General features: G+C 45.3%; 1 protein-coding gene across 2 annotated transcripts in view; it reads left to right on the top strand.

Moving 5' to 3' along the window:
- Positions 1-23,002, top strand: part of LOC139766679 (carbonic anhydrase-related protein 10-like) — a 401,338-nt gene that overhangs the window by 86,959 nt on the left and 291,377 nt on the right. For both annotated transcript variants that reach the window (XM_071695592.1, XM_071695591.1), the window contains exon 2: positions 1,874-1,930. In XM_071695592.1, coding sequence (XP_071551693.1) covers positions 1,874-1,930 — 57 coding nt within the window. The remainder of the gene's footprint in view (positions 1-1,873; positions 1,931-23,002) is intronic.

A 23,002-nucleotide genomic window follows, 5' to 3' on the forward strand; every position in this document is an offset into this window, starting at 1 on the left:
CTTGGGAACTTATCGTGTTTCATTTCCCCGTGGACTCATAGGAATACATATACACAAAATCAACAACTTCCTAAATTGTGAATAGTTATTCATCTTCCTTCACTATTAATCGTGACTGCCAAGGTTACTTTCCAAATCGACATGGTATCTGTTATCCATTTCCAATTCTTCTTCTAACTCTCAACACCTTGGTGTCTCCAGTAGCGTTGACACATTCACCATCTTCTTGCCTCTGACAGAAATGTCGTCCGTTGCCCTGTTAGCAGCAGATTCGAACTCCCTCCCACGGCTACTCTAAATAGCAAACCTGTTGTGTTAAGGTCAGGGACAAATGATCAGTAAGCGACCATCCTCATCCCAAGGCGAGAGTCGGTCCTGCCTGGTATTTTATTCATGAACTGTGAAATGTGTGAAAATTGTTGGTGACCATCGACGAAAGCCAAAATTATATATATATATATATATATATATATATATATATATCATACAATCCTCCAACAACCAGGATCGAACCTGGGACCCCTTGTGCAAGAGGCAGGCATGCTAACCGCTAAGCTAAGGGACTGTATAATAGGAAACAACTATTCGAAATACTAAGTACTCGAATACCCATCGTCTCACAATGGTGAGCAACGGGGTCTATCGGTTGTTTCCGGTTGTTCTATGAAGGTGCGCGTTCATATACACTTTATTCGTATTCATATAACTCCGCGTTGTACAGTTAGGTTCGGTAAAACGCTATCAGCTGGCTATGTGTTCTCTTCGGAAACAACCGATAGACCCCGTTGCTCACCATTGTGAGACGAAGGGTATTCGAGTACTTAGTATTTCGAATAGTTGTTTCCTATTATACAGTCCCTTAGCCTAGCGGTTAGCATGCCTGCCTCTTGCACAAGGGGTCCCAGGTTCGATCCTGGCTGTTGGAGGTTTGTATGTTCTATGAAGGTGTGCGTTCATATACATTCTATTCGTATATATATATATATATATATATATATATATATATATATATATATATGTAAATATTCCTATGAGTCCACGGGGAAAATGAAACACGAAAAGTTCCCAAGCGCACTTTCGTGTAATATATATATATATATATATATATATATATATATATATATATATATATATATATATATATATATATATATATATATAATCCCGTGGACAGAGGAGAAAGAATACTGCTCACGTATTCCATGCGTGTCGCAGGAGGAGGGGGGGGGGGGGGGGGTAGCTGCTGGAAATCCTCCCCTCCTGTTTTACTTTTGAAAACGCGTGAAGACAGAAGTGGACCAAGTGAAGGACTTTGTTTACCTCTAAGGCTCACTGATCTGTTCTGAGGCACAAGGTAGATTTCTTGGAGATCATATTTAATGATGCATTGAGAGACGAGAAAACTTGGGACAGCAAATGTCAGATACGACGCTAGTCAGACAAGAGCTGAAGACGACGCTAAACATCGCCCCTGAACCACGATGTTGAACTTGAGGCCCCTTAACCCGAGGGTACGACACTTGAGCACGACTGTACGACCTATGGGTATGATGGTGGGATCTTTGACCTGACCCACAGATGGTCAGGTCAAACATCAACGCCTGACAAAGGAAGTAAATGATGTACGAAGCAAAGACATTTCTTAATGACATCTTCTCTCTTTTATCTTTAAGCGTAGATATGGTTCTACCTTTTTATCACTTTATGTACATGTCTACTAATCTACTCATCTTCTTTTTTATGCTTATTGGAAAGAGAAATATTTCAACTTCAATATTATATTAAGGAGTGAAATATACATTACAATAACTGAGTCTGAATTCTGCCACTGGTCATATGGTTGCCTCAAGAACTTCTCCTTTTGTATTTACAGCTGGTCTTGGGGTCAGCTGGGACTGGCACAGATGGTGGACCTACGATGGGATATCAGGTAAGAAGCAGCTCTGTCCTGTACGTAGAGTGATGCCACCATTTATCATTATCACCCTCATTATCAAAGCAGATCATGGCTCCTCCACAGCACGTAACCTCCCTCACAATGGCATGTATCCTTTGGCTTCGGCAGCAGACGGTGGTAATCTACAAAGGCCTCTCGTGTTCCATCAAGGTCATGTATGATGTAGGAAGATATTATGTTGGAGGTGAACAGTGTAGGCTGTATTTGTTCTTCTGAATTATTAATGTAATCAGGAGGGGTTTGTTATTACTATTATGGTGAACTAAACATTCTCCTAAATACACACAGACACACACACACACACACACACACACACACACACACACAAACATATGTCCATACACACACACATACCCACACACGCTTTCCAAAAGATACACAAATGCACACAAATAAACACACAAATGCACATGCATTTTCTATGAAGCACGGACATGTGCACCGTTGATTCGGAAAACACACACATACTGACAGATTCGCACACATACAAATACGCTCACACAAAAACACCCATACAGATAAACAGAAAGACAAACAAGAAAAATACACAAACACACTTCGACATTTAGACACGGAAGAATAAGTAAATATGATGATATCAAGAAAGTAGTGGACGGGAATGTGTGATACGCTAGACAGAGTCAGACAGGCACAGAGGACAGATGCACAGGAGTGGGTAAAGGCAGATGTGCAGTCAGGGGAACAGATGCTGCAGACAGCAGAACAGCTGTTCTATATCATCAATTGTTGGAGGTGAAATCATTCTCCAGACAGATGTAATGTGATACTGGCTTGATAAACACACACACACACACACATACAAGAGCGAAGTCGAACAGCAAAATGAACACGACGGTACGACCCTTGAATTCGTCGGTACGATCCTTGAACACGACGATACGACCCTTGTGCTTGACGGTACGACTCTTGAGCACGACGGTACGACCTTTGACCACGACGGTACGATCCTTGAGCACGACGGCACGACCCTTGAGCACGACGGCACGACCCTTGACCACGACGGTACGATCCTTGAGCACGACGGCACGACCCTTGAGCACGACGGTCTGATTCTTAAGGACGCAAGTGTGACCCTTGCTCATGAGTCGTACCGTAAAAGTAAAGGGGAGAGAAAGAGTCGTGGCAACGTTGTGTAAGACGTGACAGAAAACGTCGAGGGTTGTGGCCACTGACCTCACCACATACTCTCCAGCATTCCAGGAGATTCCTACCCTCCGGCCCCTCATCCCTAAACGATCAGGTCAATGGCAGTTATGGCGAACGCGAAACATAAATCGCAGTTCCAGCCGAGTCTGTCCGGGCCTTTTATGAGATTTTAAAATTTACAGAGACAAACGCTTTCGACGGGAAAGAATATTGGTAGTGGGGGAACGCAGGGGGAAGGGTGAGAGACTGGTAGTGCTGTCTTTCTAGTGGTAATATTTCCGCCCCCTCCCCTTTCCCAACCAATACTTTATCGCCGTTTCCCACGTTCGCGTGGTCGCGCTCAGAAATAGACGAAGAAATTACTCAGATGCATTCTCTACCTGTAAAGGTGCAATACACCGACACCACAGCACTCTATCCACAACCAAACCCCACACACCTGTCGCCGAGTACGAAGCGAATGGAAGCTGCTCCACTGTTCAAGCTATAGCTCCCACACTTGGCTCTTTCTCTGTTCAAATCAGCTACGTTTGAGGTCTCAGATCCAATATTCCCTCTGTAGAACACCATTTTGTCTACATCCCCTAATTTTCATCTCTCAGAAACCCAAGTGTCTAAGTCTGGTTCCCCTCTATATATAGCCAAACCTCTAGTTTTACTCTATGTCGCAGTTTCTGCTCCAAGGCTGGTGTTTGCATCTGCTGTAATACAGAAGCTCAAATAGCTCTCGCCTGTTGAATGGTGTGGCTTCCAGTAACTTTGACACCATCTTGCTCAAAACATCTGAACCATTTATGACTTTGCTTTTTTACGTTCCGTATTTCTTTTCCCTCTCAGATCCTCTCACCAGGTACGTGTCTTCGATTAGCTGCGACGACCCAAGTATTTCTCTCGTCACCTCCACTCAGCGAGGTCCTCTATGCTGGGGATTTCAACGTACACCACAAGGATTGGTTAAGCTCTGACCTGGATGATCCTGGCGGAGCCGAAGTATTTTCTTCCCTTCCTGGTGATCTTAAACAGATAACCAAAAGCATTACGAATTCCACACCTTCACGACCACTCTTCCAACGCACTCGACCTTTAATTTCTCCACTTCTGAAACCTAGGAATACATAATTTTTACCCCATTTAGTTCTTCAGACGACAATCTTATTGCCGTCTCCTCGCAACGCCAACCCTGGCGCTCTGGGAGAGCTGAGCGATCATCCCTACAGCTGTTTCTTGGACACCTCGAGGGACGGGTACAGCTCAGCTGCACGGGATCCTCCTTGTTGTGCTGAACGTAAAACCGTCATCTTGGCTGGGAGGAAGTCCCAAGTCGCATCTTCTACCGAAACTTTCTGCTCCTACTTATGGTTTTATCGCTACTGCTCCAATACGTTGTGTTCCACCAGGGCCAGCGCGTATCGGGCCAGGAAACTCTTCCTTTCCCTACATTTCCTCACCGCTTTCATTTTCATTTCTGTTCCGGAATCACTGCAAAACTGCTCTTCGTAAAGTCAAGCACACCTTCATATAACGAAAGTGTGTTGTTGTGATTTGTTTTACAGACAAATCTTCCTGATCCTTAACCAAAAGCATAATCAATAACCTTTGAATTCAACCTATCCCTCTCTCTCTTGCGGCTCTTTCCATCAATCTCCTAGTGTCAGAGCCGCAATGTTTGACACCTTAACTTCCTCGAATCAAACTGGATGATTATACTTCAAATCCCACCGTCTCCATCTCCTCTCACTGAGTCTATGGCATCTCCTAAATTCTGTTCGCATAAGGTCTTCCTAGCCCCAAGTGGACAAGGTATATATGACCTTTGACGGCATTCCTCCTTGAGTCCTTAGTCCAGCCCAATCTAAGAAGGACACCGTTCTGACCACCTCGAATTAACACCCCATCGTTCTCCCATCCGTTTTCTCCGAAGTCTTTGAAACTTTCCTAAGCTCTGACTTTCTCTTTTGTGTGATCCTCATTAGTCATTTTGTAGCGTCAGAGCTACTGCTGACCTTCTCTCCCACATGACTCACCTCAGTCCCTCCTATCTCAAGGATTTTGAAGACATTCGTCGTTGTAGCCCCTCGACATTTCTAAATCATGTGACACAGTGTGGCATAAATCTTTATGCTTTGTACAATCCCATTCTTTATCTCTCTCTCTCTCTATTCCTTGATGCATAGCTTTCTCTCTGTCCGATCCACCGCAATATCCCAATGACATTCTCCTCTTATACTATCAACAGTGGTGTCACACAGGGCTCTGCTATATCACCTGCTTTCTTTCATCTCTAAATTGTCTCTCTTTTACTTCTCATCCTATTCATTCTTATGCTGGTGATTCCGCTTTAAACACTTTGACCCTTCTGGCAACTGTTCTCGTGCGCTGTCTGCATGTGTTCCCGACTCCCAGGGTTTGGACCAAAATCCCGCGTCTGGCTGCTGCTTCCCACAGTTTCTGTGTTCAGACCAGCCACTCGAGGACTGACCATTATGATACCTCCCTCTTCCCTGGGACAGTTAAGCTGTGGGATTCTCTTCCTCCTTCCGTCTTTCGTTCACAGTTAAACTTTCCTGCTTTTGCTCGTCAGGCTAACAACAACCTGTAGAGGTCCTGGCTAATTTCTATCTTTTTTTCTCTCACTTTATCTTTTTTTCTTTATCCTAGACGGCCTTTGAATTACCCGGGGACTGAGTCCACTGGCTCCCATGTCTGGTACAAAATATGTCTTTCTTTCATGAGTGTACGCTTCTTTTTTTGCGCGCGCGTGAGTGAGGTGGAATCAAGAACACACAGACTGACCATTGGAGGAAAAAGCAACGCTTGGTTGCTCCACTAGTTCCTTCTTTTGGAAAGTAATACAGAAGGGGAGGGTTTTCAGACCCCCAGCTCCCACCAGCCTTAGGTCGCCTTCTACGAGACGCAGGAGAATCGTGGGCAAAAATTTTTTTCATCCGTCCCCAAGGACGTTATCTCGGAGAGCAAAAATGAGTATGTTTGAAGGAATAGTGGTTCCAAGAATCATATATGGTTGCGAGGCATGGGCTATAGATAGGGTTGTGCGGAGGAGGGCGGATGTGTTGGAAATGAGATGTTTGAGGACATTATGTGGTGTGAGGTGGTTTGATCGAGTAAGTAATAATAGGGTAAGAGATGTGTGGTAATAAAAAGAGTGTGGTTGAGAGAGAGCAGAAGACCGTGTATTGAAATGGTTTGGTCACATGGGGAGAATGAGAGGAAAGATTGACCAAGAGGATATATGTGTCAGAGGTGGAGGGAACGAGGAGAAATGGGAGACCAAATTGGAGGTGGAAAGATGGAGTGAAAAAGATTTTGAGCGATCGGGGCTTGAACATGCAGGAGGGTGAAAGGCGGGCAAGGAATAGAGTGAACTGGAACGATATGGTATACCGGGGTTGACGTACTGTCAGTGGATTGAACCAAAGAATTTGAAGCGTCTGGGAAAATTTTGTGGTCCCTAAATGTGGAAAGGGAGCTGTAGTTTCGGTGCATTACACATGACAGCTAGAGACTGAGTGTGAACGAATGTGGCCTTGTGGCCTTTGTTGTCTTTTCCTAGCGCTACCTCGCGCACGCGCGGAGGGAAGAGGGTGCCTTTTCAATTGTGGCAGGGTGGCGACGGGAATGGATGAAGGCAGCAAGTATGAATATCTACATGTCTCTATAAGTGTATGTCTGTGTATGTATATGTATGTATACGTTGAAATGTATAGATATGCATATGTGCGTGTGTGGGCGTTTATGTATATACATGTGTATGTGGGTGGGTTGGGCCATTCCTTCTGTTTCCTTGCGCTATCTCGCTTACGCGAGAGACAGCGACAAAGTATAATATATATAAATATATATAAATATATATATATATATATATATATATATATATATATATATATATATATATATATTGTGGCATGAAAAGAAACAAATACCAACTATTAGCAAAATTAGTGTGCAAAGAGTTTTTATAGAAATTTACTGGAGTTTGCAAACTATTTCAAATTAGTTTAGATAATCAGTAAACTTCAGGCAATTAATCTCTATTATCCTCATTTGCATATATATATATACGCCACCACCCCTGCAGTAGCTGACTATGATTAACTAATAAGCATTTAAAAAACACTGCCGTGATCATCAACGGCCAAAGACACACAGCTTACCACCTCCATCACTAGGGCAACCACTCCTACCCACCGTCAGTTCTATCATCACCACCACTACATATGAAACCCTCTCTCCCTCGCTATATCTTTTGTCTACCACAACCACCACACTTGACTGAAGGAGGAGGGAGAAGGAGGGAGGAGGGAATATCTTCCTCAGTCAATAAACCCACCACCACGATCACGTTTGACAGCCACAGCCACCACCGCCACAGTTGATAGCCACCGTCATTTCTATGCCCTTGACAACCAATAAGGGACTGGACAGCAACGGACTGATGTGATTCATGACAGTTTTCGTCGACAGATTTGACAGTTTCAACCACCTACTCATTTTGACGATCATCTCTAACACAGTTGAGAGCCTACCAACACCACCGCCACTACCCCAGTTGACGCTGACCACCACCACCACCGTAGTCGACAACCCACACCACCCCAGTTGACAAGTTCTCTGCACGTCATATATTCTCTGGACTAACAGGCCATTTGGTTATTTGTTTGTCGTGGCGAGCGAGTTATTAGCACCATCTGGCGTGGCAGGTCGCCCTCTCGTCAGCCGGGAGTGATGGCTCGACTCTGTTGACACATTTGAGAGTTTTTCCTGCCATTGATGGCGTCGCTTTTGCTCTCAGCCCGGCCTAGGAGGGAGGGAGGCTCGCCCGTTTTCCCTTGTCTTTGCCATTTTCTGCCGTAGTTGTTCTGAATCGCTTTCGATCTTCCGCTGTAAGCACAGTAACCGATCTACAAAGGATATATATATATATATATATATATATATATATATATATATATATATATATATATATATATATATATATATATTCTAGCAACATTATACATAGGAATGTAGTATATGCAATCTCAGCTTATAAACAATAAGTATTTCTTAATGTGTTCGTAACTGTTATTGGTTTATTGATTATATGGAGTTAGAAGCTAGTAAATGTCCAGCTTTCTCTTTACGGATATTTCCATAGTCTTATAGTGTTACCGGGAAATTAATATCGTGTATCCATCAAAGTCCACCTCAGACCGTTTTCATTGTTACCGTTTTCCTGTAGTAAGAATGAATATTTTTGGGGCGTACTGTTGGAAGGGCGATCCTTTTAAATCAGGCAGCCAGTTTACCATCGCATTAAACACGATTGCTCTGTCAATAGCGTTTAATTTGACTCTTTTTTTTTTTGGTAGGGCATCAGGCACTGCTCGGCTCCGACAACATCGCACCCATTAATAACCAAAGAACAAAACTGTAAAATTTGAATATTGTGAAGGAGTAGACAAGGGGGTAAAGGTCTGTCTGGTCCGCCTCTCCTGCTCTCAATTACTTTCAAAATAATGGTGTATTCTCTCTCTCTCTCTCTCTCTCTCTCCTGCAGTCCTAGTGTTTCGTCCTAATTCATATGTCTGTCTGTTAGCAGCATAGTTCGACTGACCGAGACGAAGACTAATTGTTACTAACGGAGGCTTGACAAAGGATGAATTCGCGGTGTCACTGAGGTTGGCAGGGCAGACAGTCACCCTTCCTTGGGTGTGGTCTGCTCCTGAATGGGGCGGTGATACATCGTATTTAGATATCTCTTTTGGAGATACGTTTGTAGTGACACTACCACTGTCACTGCAGCGGAGTTATGTACCGTTATGGACTTCACAATGCCTCGCCTGACTTAGCCAGGTACCAGACAGGTAAAAATGACCTGATCTTCATGACGGAAATCCTTCTAGTGTGTGTGACCTAACTCGGTCCTCAAAGAGGGCCACCCTTGACCATGCCTACACGTTTAGCAACCCCGGCGGAGGTGATCCACTCTGGCCATTAGGGTCGAGGGACGGCAGGTGACAATGAGTCAAGTTGGTCGACTGGTCGGAGGCACACCGGGACGTCCCCTCTCCCTCTGCATACGTCGACCATGTGACCTCAGCAACACTCCTTCAACCCCACGCGACGACGACGATTCCCCTCCTCCAGCAAGAGCGCTTCGTCTGATGTCGTCATCGCTCCCATCTCCTGCAGTAGCTGAAACCACAGGAGGAACCCAGCAAAGCCTCCCTACCTCGCCACAAAACACAAGACCTCGGAGACCGCCTCATCCCAGCTATAAGCCCGGGACCACAGCCACTCATACAGCTGCTGAACACGACTCAGCAACGATACACCTCTTCTGAGCCTCCACCGCCGCCACGGCTCTCCTGCCTCGCCTCCGTCTCTACTCCAGCACCGGCAGCCGTAACCCCCTTACCCACCTCACCATGCCCTTATCATCAAAACATTGTTACGTGTTATGTACGTGCTTCTCTACACCCGTCTTAGCCTATGACCGTCATAAAAGAGAATTTAGACCGATTATTAACACTCGATAAACAGGCGAACCGTTGTGAGTGGTTGAAAGAGGTCATCTCAGGTACATAGGTCAGACCTGGTACAAAGGTCAGACCTGGTACAAAGGTCAGACCTGGTACAAAGGTCAGACTTGATACAAAGGTCAGACCTGCTACAGAGGTCAGATCTGGTACACACTTAAAGTTTGCGGTCAAACCTCCCCCAAGCCTGATCACACACGCCCCTACCGTCACTCTTCTTACCCTCTACTTCCAGTCTGTACGCCACACCTTTCTCTTTCACATGTCCAGACAACACTTGCCAACCACGTGGACGTTCCCTATCTCGTCTGGGCCTCAACCGCTTACCAAATCCCGCTTCCCGAAAGAAAAAAAAAGCCACTTCACGTCCATACAAGTGTCTTGCAGGGAGAAAAGGGTGGGAGAGGAGTACCCTCCTGACGTATTCACTGTCCCCACACAGAGCGTTGTGAGCATCCTGACATCCCTCCCATCAAGGACCTCACAAGACCCTGCCTGACGGGAAAACGATCTAACCTTTCAGAGTGAGGATCCTCCCTGCATGCCACGTGACCCCTGATCCGTGAGGGGTACACAGCCAGTGACCTGGTGGTAATGCCCACACTATGAAGAGCAGGTCGGAGGTGAGCCATGCATAGTTAATCGTGAGGTACAGCCTGAATTCAGTCAAGCTGGTCAAATCCTACTGCATGAGTTCAACAAAAGTGAATGAGTTTTCCACACCTGCTGGCTGTTCCTCGCGCAACGAGGTGGCGCCAAGAATGGACAAATAATGGCCTCATTTGCTCATCCACTCTCTAGATAGCTTGTATAAAACAGTGAAATTAGATCCCTTTTGTACAACCAGGCCCCTTGGACCTGTCCATGGTTTCTCAGACCTATTCGTTTATCTTGGTTCAGCCTAATGACAACACATCGCCCCACGTATACCATGTCGATCCAAATGGTTGTATCCTAAGCACAGTTTCCACTCTCCTGCCAGTTCAGGCCTCAATAACCTGAGAAGTCCTTATGAGACGTATTTCACTCCATTCTTCCATATCCTTCTTGGGTTAGCCCCACCCCTTACTCTATCCACATATGACACATATATCCTCTTAGCCTCTTTTCACTCATCCTCTCCATACGTCCAAACTCTTGTAGCACATCCTGTTCAGCTCTCTCACACCTACTCTGCCTACTACCACGCATCTTTCTTATACTGTTATTACTTACACAATCAACCCTCCTAGTACCACATATTGACCACAAGCATTTCATTACCAACACATGCAACCAACTTTCTTTTTTTTTTGCATTAGGAGCCCACGATTTACACCCATACAGCGCCGCTGGGACCTTATACCATCAGACATACACATCTTTGCTCTCAAAGACAGATACTTCTCTTTCCACACATTCCTCGATACACTAAGAACGATTGCCCATTCACCCACCCAATGATTCACTTCAGCTCCCATGGCTCTCTCTGTTGCCATATACACTCCTTAGGTTCTCTCGATACAAACTCACTCTCAAACCAACCTGCCTCGCACTCTGCTAAACTTTTTAGCTTTACTTTCACTCACATTACTTCTCAACTTCCTCCTCTCACACACTCTCCCAAGCTTCCATAAGCTCTCACTTGAGTCTGCCACCAGGAATATATCATCCGTTAACTAAAACTGACTTATCTCCCAGCCCCGGATACCCCAAGCATACTTGTGAACTCCCTCTTTCCCCAAGGCCCTCACAACCACCTCCTCATCACCCCATCCATAAACATATCAAATACCCAGCGTGAGATCATAAAACCTGGACGCACCTGGAACAACTCGCCCTTCTCCCCTCCAGCTCGCATACACCCACTCCTCTTTAAATAACATTCCCTCTTACCACCTTCCACAAGGCATCTCTATCAACCCATCATACTTTTTTTTTTTTTTCCTCAAACCCATAATTCCCAAATACTTATCTGTCCCTTTCCCTTAATACTTTTCACATAAATTCATCACAGGAAACACTTGGTCCACACGTCCTCAACCATTCCTACAGCCACATGTTCCTCTCCAATCTCAACCTATGTGCGTGCCACCGTTATCCTCTCTATCGCCACTCTCCCATACAACTTACCAAGTACGCTCAACAGACTAAAACCTTTTTTGTCTCCCTTGCATTTATGTAATATAAATTAGCAGGCATTACGCCAGTCTTTAAACACGTTATCTTCAGCCATACATGCATTAATAATCCTGACCGACCAGTCAACAGTACTATCACCTCTTTTATGAAGCAATTCGACCACAGACCTACACACCTTAACCGCTCTGCCACATTCCATCTTTCTCGGAAGGCCCTCCGTAAGCCAGGCGTCTCCACAGCATCTCCACAACCACACCTCGATGAAACAGGAGGAAACTGACCGACCTTAGAGTACTTCAGTACAAGATCAAAACTCCATTTGCAGGACCACAGCTGCCACCACTTCAGCCAGCCATTCTACGCTCAAGTGGCAACTTGACTAGAAGAGGGTATTTGGCTGGCGTGGGTTATGCCTCCAGGTACCTGGTCGACCCAAGTCTTTACCTCTCCGATGTCAACTCTGCCTTCAGAAAACGTACAATAGCTGATACGAATTCAGCTGTGTGGTGACAAAACCCATTATACTACCTAGAGTCTAATTACTTAAATACATATTGCCTTTTTTTACTGGTGCAAGTTAAAGTATCCAAAGATCGTTGGCCCTCCTTGCTGCATCAAATTCCACAGCCACAATATTCCCCATGGTTAACCTGCTTTCTGTAATTCATCTCAGTTCAGTACAACATCCGGTCGGCGTAACTCATATACAGCCAAGTCCAAACACTCTTTCGAAAGAACCCCAACTTGGCAATGAATGAGTGAAATTCATTTCTAACTATTTACAAAATCGTTCAATATAGTAACTTACTTTCTACAGAATTAGGTTAAACGCTGAGATTCATACTTATATCAGCAAGCTACGGAAGACTTGGTGTGACTACAGCTACGCAAAGTTACAAACATGAGACAGGATGCAGTGAACCAATAATCCTGAAAATTAAGGAAAAAAACTGGAATCAATGAAGGCTTATGTCTTGCCATCGTAATGATAAATGCCCTTGCAGTCTAAGTTTCTGGGAATGAGTCTTTGATGAAAAAAAAAAATGTTTCTACATGTAATCTAACTGGGACTGATTATAATGTAAAAACGTAAACAGATTGCAGTAAATATGTTTTACTTATATGGATCAAGATAACGTTATACCACAAGCATATCTCTCGAGTCATAAGCCAGAGACCATACCAGTACTACAATACCTCTGATCTTATACTTATTTTCACTCCATATATATACACACACACACACACACACACACCCGTCCGACACTGCACTCCCTAGACAAACACGAGTAACACTTTCTCGTCCACGCTCTAGACATCACCCATCTCTTTAACACGACAAATATAAACTCCTCACTCACGACCCTTCATTCCTAAGACGCAGTTTCCACCCTAGAAACCAAAGACACCTCAACTGCCCTTCACTTATCCTGCCCAGATAAACACACAACACCCTTACAACTCATGACCTCTGGTCTTGGTCAATGAATATAGCTGATTTTCCTAGTTCTCCAGGAGCCCCATGAGAGAAAATAGAAGTCCTAGGTATGAAGACTTTAAGGTTACTGGCACAGAAAGGTGGCTTGAATACACGACACGACCCATCGACTTTGTGACCAATAACACTTCCATCTAATACACTGAGTTACCGAAATGTGAACAATAACTGAATCACCCGTAAAAAGAAAATGTAATTCAATCATCAAACACAGAAATATGATTAAATAGAGAAAATCAACGTTTAATGTTAAAGCGTATCGACAACACATGATACAATCCCATTCCACCTGAGGGAACATTACAGTACAGTAGTCAGGTGTCTGGCTTCGACGTGAGTAAACTTCATGCCAAAAGTACCTTTCTGTATTCACAGTTCAGCACAGGATGACATGTCCTGTCTGGGGTCCAACATGGCGAAGGCAGGTCACACCTGACCCCTCACATTATGTGGGACGCAGACGAGATAACCGCCGGAGTAAAACACAATGTATCAATTTGATTTTGTGCTGAACGAGGATACAACCAACTCGTCCAACAAGGGGTTTTGATCAGGACTTTAGACTCGAGCCTGGAGCACTGCGTCGCTGTGAGAGGCGCTCTTTTCCTGAGCACTGTGAGGGAGTTCGCCTGCACAGTGCTCTGTGAGGGGGTGGATCTCGGGACGACGAATGGTAGCTTGGGGGGGGGGGGGGGCACCGAGCACCACAGGTAGTCACGACAGCTGGGTGATTATATTAGAGACATGTACACGAGTGTATATTTGCGAGGGGGGGAAGATGGTCTGTTGATACAAGAGTTGGGGCCGGAGGGTCTCTCTCTCTCTCTCTCTCTCTCTCTCTCTCTCTCTCTCTCTCTCTCTCTCTCTCTCTCTATTATATATATATATACATACATATACATATATATATATATATATATATATATATATATATATATATATATATATATATATATATATATATATTCTTAAGCGCCCACGGGGAAAAATGAAACACGATAAGTTCACAAGTGCACTTTCGTGTAATAATCACATCAGGGGAGATGCAAGAAAGAAATATAAATATTCTGATATACAACGCCAAATGGCGTCCTAGCTACGTCTCATCGTCGTATATCAGCTGACTTATATTTCTTTCTTGCATCTCCCCTGATGATGTAATTATTACACGAAAGTGCACTCAGGAACTTATTGTGTTTCATTTTCTCCGTGGACTCACAGAAATGTACTTGATCACGCGCAAAATTGTGATCCTTTCTAATATATATATATATATATATATATATATATATATATATATATATATATATATATATATATATATATATATATATATCATAGACCCAACGCAAGAGGCGAATTACTCCTCAAAACATCGTAGTCAGAGCGGGGAAGAAAGAGTGGCGCTGTGGGCTGGTACGATGCAAGGTTATTGGGAGAGTTAGGGAGATGGACCTTCGTTCCCAGGGATGTGTTTTTCTGGGCGAGATAAAAGATGACTTATACATGGATCTGGTCCCGTTGGGAATACTGACCAAATGTGTCTCTACCAGACACCACCTGAAGTGTGGGAGCAGCATGGTTGCCTGTGGACCAGTGGAGGTTGTTTATGTGGAGGAGTGGGTGGCTGCTGTGTTTGGACGAGTGGGTGGCTGTTGTATGTGGACGATTGGGTGGCTGCTATGTGTGGACGAGTGGGTGGCTGTTGTATGTGGACGAGTAGGTGGCTGCTATGTGTGGACGAGTGGGTGGCTGCTGGATGTGGACGAGTAGGTGGCTGCTATGTGTGGACGAGTGGGTGGCTGCTATGTGTGGACGAGTGGGTGGCTGTTGTATGTGGACGAGTAGGTGGCTGCTATGTGTGGACGAGTGGGTGGCTAATGTACGTGGACGAGTAGGTGGCTGCTATGTGTGGACGAGTGGGTGGCTAATGTACGTGGACGAGTGGGTGGCTGCTGCATGTGGACTAGTGGGTGGCTGCTGGGTGGGAGGCTGCTGTGTATGGACGAGGGGGTGGCTGGTGAGAACGAGTCGAAGTGCAACCCCCCACCTCCACCCGATTCCCCTCCTGTAGCGAAATATCCTGGGCCCTCCCTCAATAGGGTCAGGTCGAGAACCCTCTCCCAGTGGGGGTCAGGTCGAGGAACCTCTCCCACTGGGGTCAGGTCGGCGACCCTCCCCTACTGGGGTCAGGTCGACTACCCTCCACTACTAGGGTCAGGTCGACCACCAATCCCCAGTGGGGTCAGGTCGATAACCCTCCCCGACTGGGGTCAGGTCGACGACCCTCCCTCACTGGGGTAAGGTCGACGACCCTCCCTCACTGGGGTCAAGCCGACGACCTTCCCTCACTGGGGTCAGGTCGGCGACCCTCCCTCACTGGGGTCAGGCCGACGAACCTCCCTCACTGGGGTCAGGTCGACGACCCTCCCTCACTGGGGTCAGGTCGACGACCCTCCCTCACTGGGGTCAGGTCGACGACCCTCCCTCACTGGGGTCAAGCCGACGACCCTCCCTCACTGGGGTCAGGTCGGCGACCCTCCCTCAGTGGGGTCAGGCCGGCGACCCTCCCTCACTGGGGTCAGGTCGACGACCCTCCCTCACTGGGGTCAGGTCGACGACCCTCCCTCACTGGGGTCAGGTCGATGACCCTCCCTCAGTGGGGTCAGGTCGACGACCCTCCCTCACTAGGGTCAAGTCGACGACCCTCCCTCACTGGGGTCAGGCCGACGACCCTCCCTCACTGGGGTCAGGTCGACGACCCTCCCTCAGTGGGGTCAGGTCGAGGACCTTTCCCCGTCTGTGTCTAGAATAAAAGGAGACGCGACGACCCTCTGGCGGGCACGAGTGCATGGCACCCTCATGCGTATGTTAATGAGTGAATGACAGCGGCACAGGTATTCCTGAGCGACATGCGGGGGGGGTCTTCAATCAACACATGTGACAGGTGTGTGATGGAGTGCGGCCCATGTAATCTCTCGCATCGACAGCCACGGTAATGAAGAGGAATCTCAGTTCTCTTATACCACCGGGAAATGTATACATGGAGGTGTATTGTGAGCGGCGAGGCACCACGGCGAACGCATCAGCACCGTAGGCGTTGTGGCAGGCGCTGCACGGAGAAGGAGGGAGGGAGAGAGAGAGAGGGAGGGAGGGATACAGGGAGGGAGAGAGAGAGAGAGAGAGAGAGAGAGAGAGAGAGAGAGAGAGAGAGAGAGAGAGAGAGAGAGAGAGAGAGAGAGAGAAAAGAAAGTAAGGATGCCTCCGTGAACATGGCGCTATGAAGACATACAGACAGGCGTAAAGACACGAAATAACTAAAAAAAAAAAAAAAAAGCACAACACATACAAAAAAATGATATAACAAAACTATACATAAAGACACTGAAAAACTGTCTCATATATCTATCTATCTATGTATCTATCTATCTATCTATCTATATATATATATATGTATATATATATATATATATATATATATATATATATATATATATATATATATATATATATATATATATATGAATATGTAGGTAGGTATATATATATATATATATATATATATATATATATATATATATATATATATATATATATATATATGAATATGTAGGTAGGTAGGTAGATAGACAGATAGATGACCATGCAGGAGTGACGGTAAATACATGGAAGGAAAGGTTCCTCTGTAGATTCGCGGTAGCGAAGTGAAAGAGACGTTGAATATCTGAAATGAGGATCCACTCAAAGAGAAATCATGCATAATGTGGCAATTTTTAATCAATTGAAAACTCATTTTAATTCATGGGAACCATGATTTCATTTTGCATATAAAAGATGGGATGTTCTTCATTAAAATTCACTTTTGTTCGTCCAGCAACTCAAATATTAACGTGAAATGCTCTTTCCCCTCCCACAGTATTCCGGTAAGAGGGACCGTATTTTTTCAGCATTTGAATCTCAAATTCGATATTGTCTTAAAACTATAGTGAAAAAAAATCCATAATTCGATTTCACAGTCGTAGATGGCGACTAAAATTGGAGGGAGCGGGGGGCTGGGAATCCTTCCCATTCCATTCTTAATTTTCCAAAAGAAGGAACAGAGAAGAGGGCCAGGTGAGGATATTCCCTCAAAGGCTCAGTCCTCTGTTCTTAACGCTGCCTCACTAACGCGGGGAATGGCGAATAGTATGAAAGATATATATATATATATATATATATATATATATATATATATATATATATATATATATATATATATATATATATATATATATAAGGATGTGACAGCGTCAGGAAACACTGGCTGGCACCAGGACCACGTCAGGATTGGTCAATACCTTGTCAGGTACACACGTCAGTCATGGCCAACTTTAAAAATAATTCTGACACAGAAACTTTAGACAAAAAGTTCTTGGGTGTTATGACGGTGTACAATGCCTTATGACGGTGTACAATGCCTCATGACGGTGTACAATGCCTCATGACGGTGTACAATGCCTCATGACGGTGTACAATGCCTTATGACGGTGTACAATACCTTATGACGGTGTACAATGCCTTATGGACAAATGTCTTGGGTCAAGGCACAGCGGTAAGTAGGTCTCCCCTCCCACATACATGAGAGTAGTTAGATAGGGTACATAAATCTACAAAGATAAGAGACAAAGCAAAACGAATGTAAAACTCTCTCCATGTAACACACATACACACACACACACACACACACACACACACAGCTAGTAAGATGAGAGCTGTACTCGATCAACAGCCTTTGCTGTTAACCCATGACTCCCCCCCCCCCCCCCCCCCCCCCCCCCCCACACACACACACACACACACACACACACACACACACACACACACACAAAGAATATATCCACCAATCCCCTATGGTGGGCCTGTGTCTGCAGCAGATCCCAACACCAAGCTGTACTTATCCTCGAACTGGCATGATCGAAGTGGAACTCCTCAAAACGTCTTGGGTCGATGCGGAGCGTAAAATTTAAGGAGCAACGTTTCTGGCGATCACAACTTTCTACAACACCTCCTGCTCAGTAGAGTAATAATGTAAATAAATACAACATCTCTTCCATTACTAGTGCTAATGAGAGAGGAAGGATAATTACCTTACAACCAGAACCCTTGGTTTTTTTTACACAACCAGTACGAGAGACAGAGAGGGTTTAATTGTAAGCGTTTTTCGTTACCACAGCTCTGGAGACTGAAATACCTAACGAGCAGTCTCGCTAACTAACGATCTTTCCAGGTACCCCAGCCTGAGATAATTGCAGGTATCTCTGTTGCAGTACAGCCGTCGGGGGACGAGAGAGAGAGAGAGAGAGAGAGAGAGAGAGAGAGAGAGAGAGAGAGAGAATCGGTTTTTTTTCTCAGCTCAAAACATTTAGATTTTCCTCTTTTTTTCCATGTTTAATTTTCCTGTCTTCACTGTACATTTCATACTCCTCTTCGGGGGTCTGGCATTTGCCCTCTCGTCCTCTATCTGCCTGTCTGTATTTTTCCGTCTAGCTTTCTGTTTGCCCATGTGTCTGTTGTCCTCGTCACCCAGAGATAAATGATACGAGTGATCTGGGCAATACAAGTATAGTGATGTTACCTGCGAGCAGTGACGACACCAATGGTCTACAATACTGCTGGTGCGTAGAGATTACTGTAGATGAGTAGGGCAGAGGAATGGCGGTGAAGGTGGTGTTGCAAAAGTGAAGCCACGGCTTACTGTGATTGGCCTACTGGGGAAGGTGGTTGGGTTGTAGGAGTGTTGGAGGAAAAGAAGTAGTGGTGGGGACTGAGGGAAGGAGGTGGATGTGTGTGGTGTGTGTGTGTGTGTGTGTGTGTGTGTGTGTGTGTGTTAAGCATGTAGGAAGCGTCGCCTTGGTGTCATGAACATAGCTAGTTAAGACTCCAAGCCTCACTCCAAGAGGGTTCCAAGATTCTTTTCGTTAGTCCGGTCCTGCCTCTCCCCCGCCCCTGAGCACCGAGCCCTGCCTCCCTGGGCTCCGCCGTCATCTGTAGTCTGATGATGCCCGGGAGACAAGTTACCTCGGGAGGCTCCTGCATATTTCCAGCTGTAACAGGAGTTGTGCTCTGTTAAAGAGTTCCGCCACTTTGGGTCGTCCAGGGCATCTTAAAGTTGCTGGTGTCTGTTGGTCCTCCGGCTGCTAAGTCTGTGTGGCTCATCAGAGAATCATTTTGAGAATCGTGTTTTTTTTGGCTCCCAGGCACACCCGCATGACCACTGCTCTGTCATGCACGAGCCTTGTTGTCATAGCCAGGATGCGGCATCGTGTTACCCGGCTGCTGACGTGAGCCACGTTTGCCACCTCGACCTCTGGTGTAGTATTGCCATATTCCACGACCTCGCCCAGGACAGTGGGGGGGGGGGGGGATTAGCCTGCTGTGTGGAGGTCTTTTGACCTTTTAAACACAGGGGAAGGTTATTCTTTACTTATATGAGAATAGGTATAAGGGTTGCGAGGTCAGTGGTTTACATATCAGGGTACCCCGCACACACACACACATCCGCCCTGATGGATTATCTTTTTTGATTCTGTATCGTTGAAGGCGACTCTGAAAGCATGTTCGCACAGGCCCTCAACAGTAAGCTGCAGGACGCTTACCCGACGACCTTGTGGTGTTGTAGGGTCATCGTGTCACCACCGTACCCACACAGGCGCTGCGGCTCAACTCAAAGTTCATTTAGTTGCCACATGGAAAATACAAACAGGAGCCAAGTTCCTCAAGCCTGCTTCTGTCTCCTCAGCAGCTGTAGCTCAGCGGAAAGTTCAGTGAACTTCCTCAAAAAAAAGACTTTTATATGCAAGTTTAACACACATGAAGAACAGACATGTATGTCTATGCCCTCCCAAAACATAGACGTATCAGAGAAGTATATGTCATGAAACTACATATGTACATCCTTACATTTCTTAACGTGATTTAGGTATCCATAAGCGATCAAATCCGCCGAGCACTTAAAAACACCATAAAAGGACTTGTACTTTTACAAGTGGAAAAAGTTCTCCAAAGTAATCGCGGGTTAATAAAAACGTGCGAGGCTGTACAAGGTAATTTGAAGCTAGCAAAGTAATCCGGGGCAACAGTGTGTGTGTGTGTGAGTGACTCCCCAGTGATACTCCTGTGCTGGCGCTAAGGATGAGAGTCCCACGTGAATGGCTGTCACATTTCTCCTTAACGTAGTGGAATTCTCTTGGGTTCGGATGTTTATGTGTCATGCAGATTTTGAGCCTAAGCAGAAATGGTCGTCACAACAGTTCGAAGCTGAGACTGTAACGTAATGGTTGGAAGCTAAAAACTGGAAAGGTAACAGTTTCAAGCTGAAATTAAAAGTGTACGTTGTAAGTTGAAATGGAAATGGAATGGGTTTCCTTTCTTTTTAGATGGAATGGAAATGGATAAGAACGCTTCTCACCTTCTTCTATTCATACAATATCCACAATATTTCCCTCCCATCCCCCCATCCCATTCTTCCATCACCGCCCCCCCCACGCCTTTCCCTCCCTCCGTACCCCATCCCTAATAACCCATTGCCCAATCCCCCACCCCACTCCCGCATCCCTAACATTATCAGCGAAAAAAAAAATTTTGAGTAAAAACGAAAATATTTACTTTTTATGTATTTCCCGCATCACATGTATACACCTAACGCTGATGGCAGACTCGGATGTAAATGTTCTGTGTTTGGAAATAAAAAGACTGAACTGGGTATTTTTGACTTACACACACACACACACACACACACACACACACACACACACAAACACACACACACACACATATACACAACATGCTCTCTCTCTCTCTCTCTCTCTCTCTCTCTCTCTCTCTCTCTCTCTCTCTCTCTCTCCCTCTTACTGTTATCATAAATGAGAAAAAACTTTTGAATTCCCCCCCCCCCAAAAAAAAGAAGTACTTCGATTTGACACGAGAGCATCACTGAAGCCAAATAATGTGCAGTATGATAACCAGAACTTTCACGACGGAAACACATGCCGATGTTTAATGTATGAATGAGAAGCAAAACTGCACACTGCTGCTTCGTATGGTCACACTTGCAAACGAAAGGAAAATAAAAAAAAGTAGATAAAATACAGACACAGTTCACAAGCAAGATCGAGAGAATGGAGCATGTTGACTACAGTGAGAGAGTGGAAGGATTCGAACAGGTCTCCGGATTCGAACAGATCTGAGTGAAAGAAAGATAAGTGATGATCTATGCATGAAAGCTAATATGTGGGCACTCAGGAATAATATCCCGGTTACTTAATCATCTCATCAAGAAAGAGAATCATTATAACTCAGCAATGGTATCTTTGGAATATGCCAAAAAAGATATTATCGAAAAAAAAAAAAGTATACGACATTCCAGCGAAAAAAAAGAAAATTATTCACTCTACAAGCAGGAGAAATTAGGAACCAAGCACGGAACAGTTTCACAGAAACATTCAAAAGAAAACTTGATATACGGCTCAAGTCAGTCCCAGATGAACACACGATTCATAACGAGGGAATGTGTGTGTGTGTGTGTGTGTGTGTGTGTGTGTGTGTGTGTGTGTGTGTGTGTGTGTGTGGCTGGCGGAGGCGGAGGGGAGGAACAGTATTAATCATCATGCAAGACGTGCATGTGAGCCTTAACCCCCCCACACCCAGAAGCCCCCCCCCCCCCGCTGTTGAGTAAAATGTTGTCGTAAGTAATTCTCTCTCTCTCTCTCTCTCTCTCTCTCTCTCTCTCTCTCTCTCTCTCTCTCTCTCTCTCTCTCTCCCGCTGGCACGGTGGACCTCATCTCACACAACAATCGCCTGTTCATCTTTTCTCCTTTTTATCTGTTTTTCTTTTCTTCATTTTCCATCTCGTCGCACCGATGGTGACCAATTTATGCTGGTGGACTTAACCATCACCACGGTAATGGGACGACCAGGGCGGCAGACCATGATACATCTCCTCAAACTTGCCACATGCCCTCCAAACCTGAGTTGCCATATGTCCTCCAAACCTGAGTTGCCATATGTCCTCCAAAGATGAGTTGCCATATGCCCTCCAAACCTGAGTTGCCATATGTCCTCCAAACCTGAGTTGCCACATGCCCTCCAAACCTGAGTTGCCATATGCCCTCCAAACCTGAGTTGCCATATGTCCTCCAAACCTGAGTTGCCACATGCCCTCCAAACCTGAGTTGCCATATGTCCTCCAAACCTGAGTTGCCATATGTCCTCCAAAGATGAGTTGCCATATATCCTCCAAAGATGAGTTGCCATATGTCATCCGAACCTGAGTTGCCACATGTCCTCCAAAGCTGAGTTGCCATATGTCATCCAAAAATGAGTTGCCACATGTCCTCCGAAGATGAGTTGCCATATGTCCTCCAAACCTCCTCCAACTTACCATACGTCCTCCAAACCTGGGTCGCCATATGTTCCTCAAAGCTGAATTGCTTATGTGCGCCAAACCTGAGTTGCCTTCTTAAAATGGTCTCCAAACTTTAGGTGCCAAATGACCTCTAAATCTGTTAAGCTAGTTCTTTTAGACCTGAGTTGCCATACATTCTTAAAACCGAAGTCAACATGTCCAAATCTCAGCTGCCATGATACATGTCCTCATACCTGAGTTGCCATGATACATGTCCTCATATCTGAGTTGCCATGGTACATGTCCTCATATCTGAGTTGCCATGATACGTGTCCTCA

This window comes from Panulirus ornatus, chromosome 58 (genome assembly GCF_036320965.1).
Source record: "Panulirus ornatus isolate Po-2019 chromosome 58, ASM3632096v1, whole genome shotgun sequence".
NCBI classification, from domain to species: Eukaryota; Metazoa; Arthropoda; class Malacostraca; order Decapoda; family Palinuridae; genus Panulirus; species Panulirus ornatus.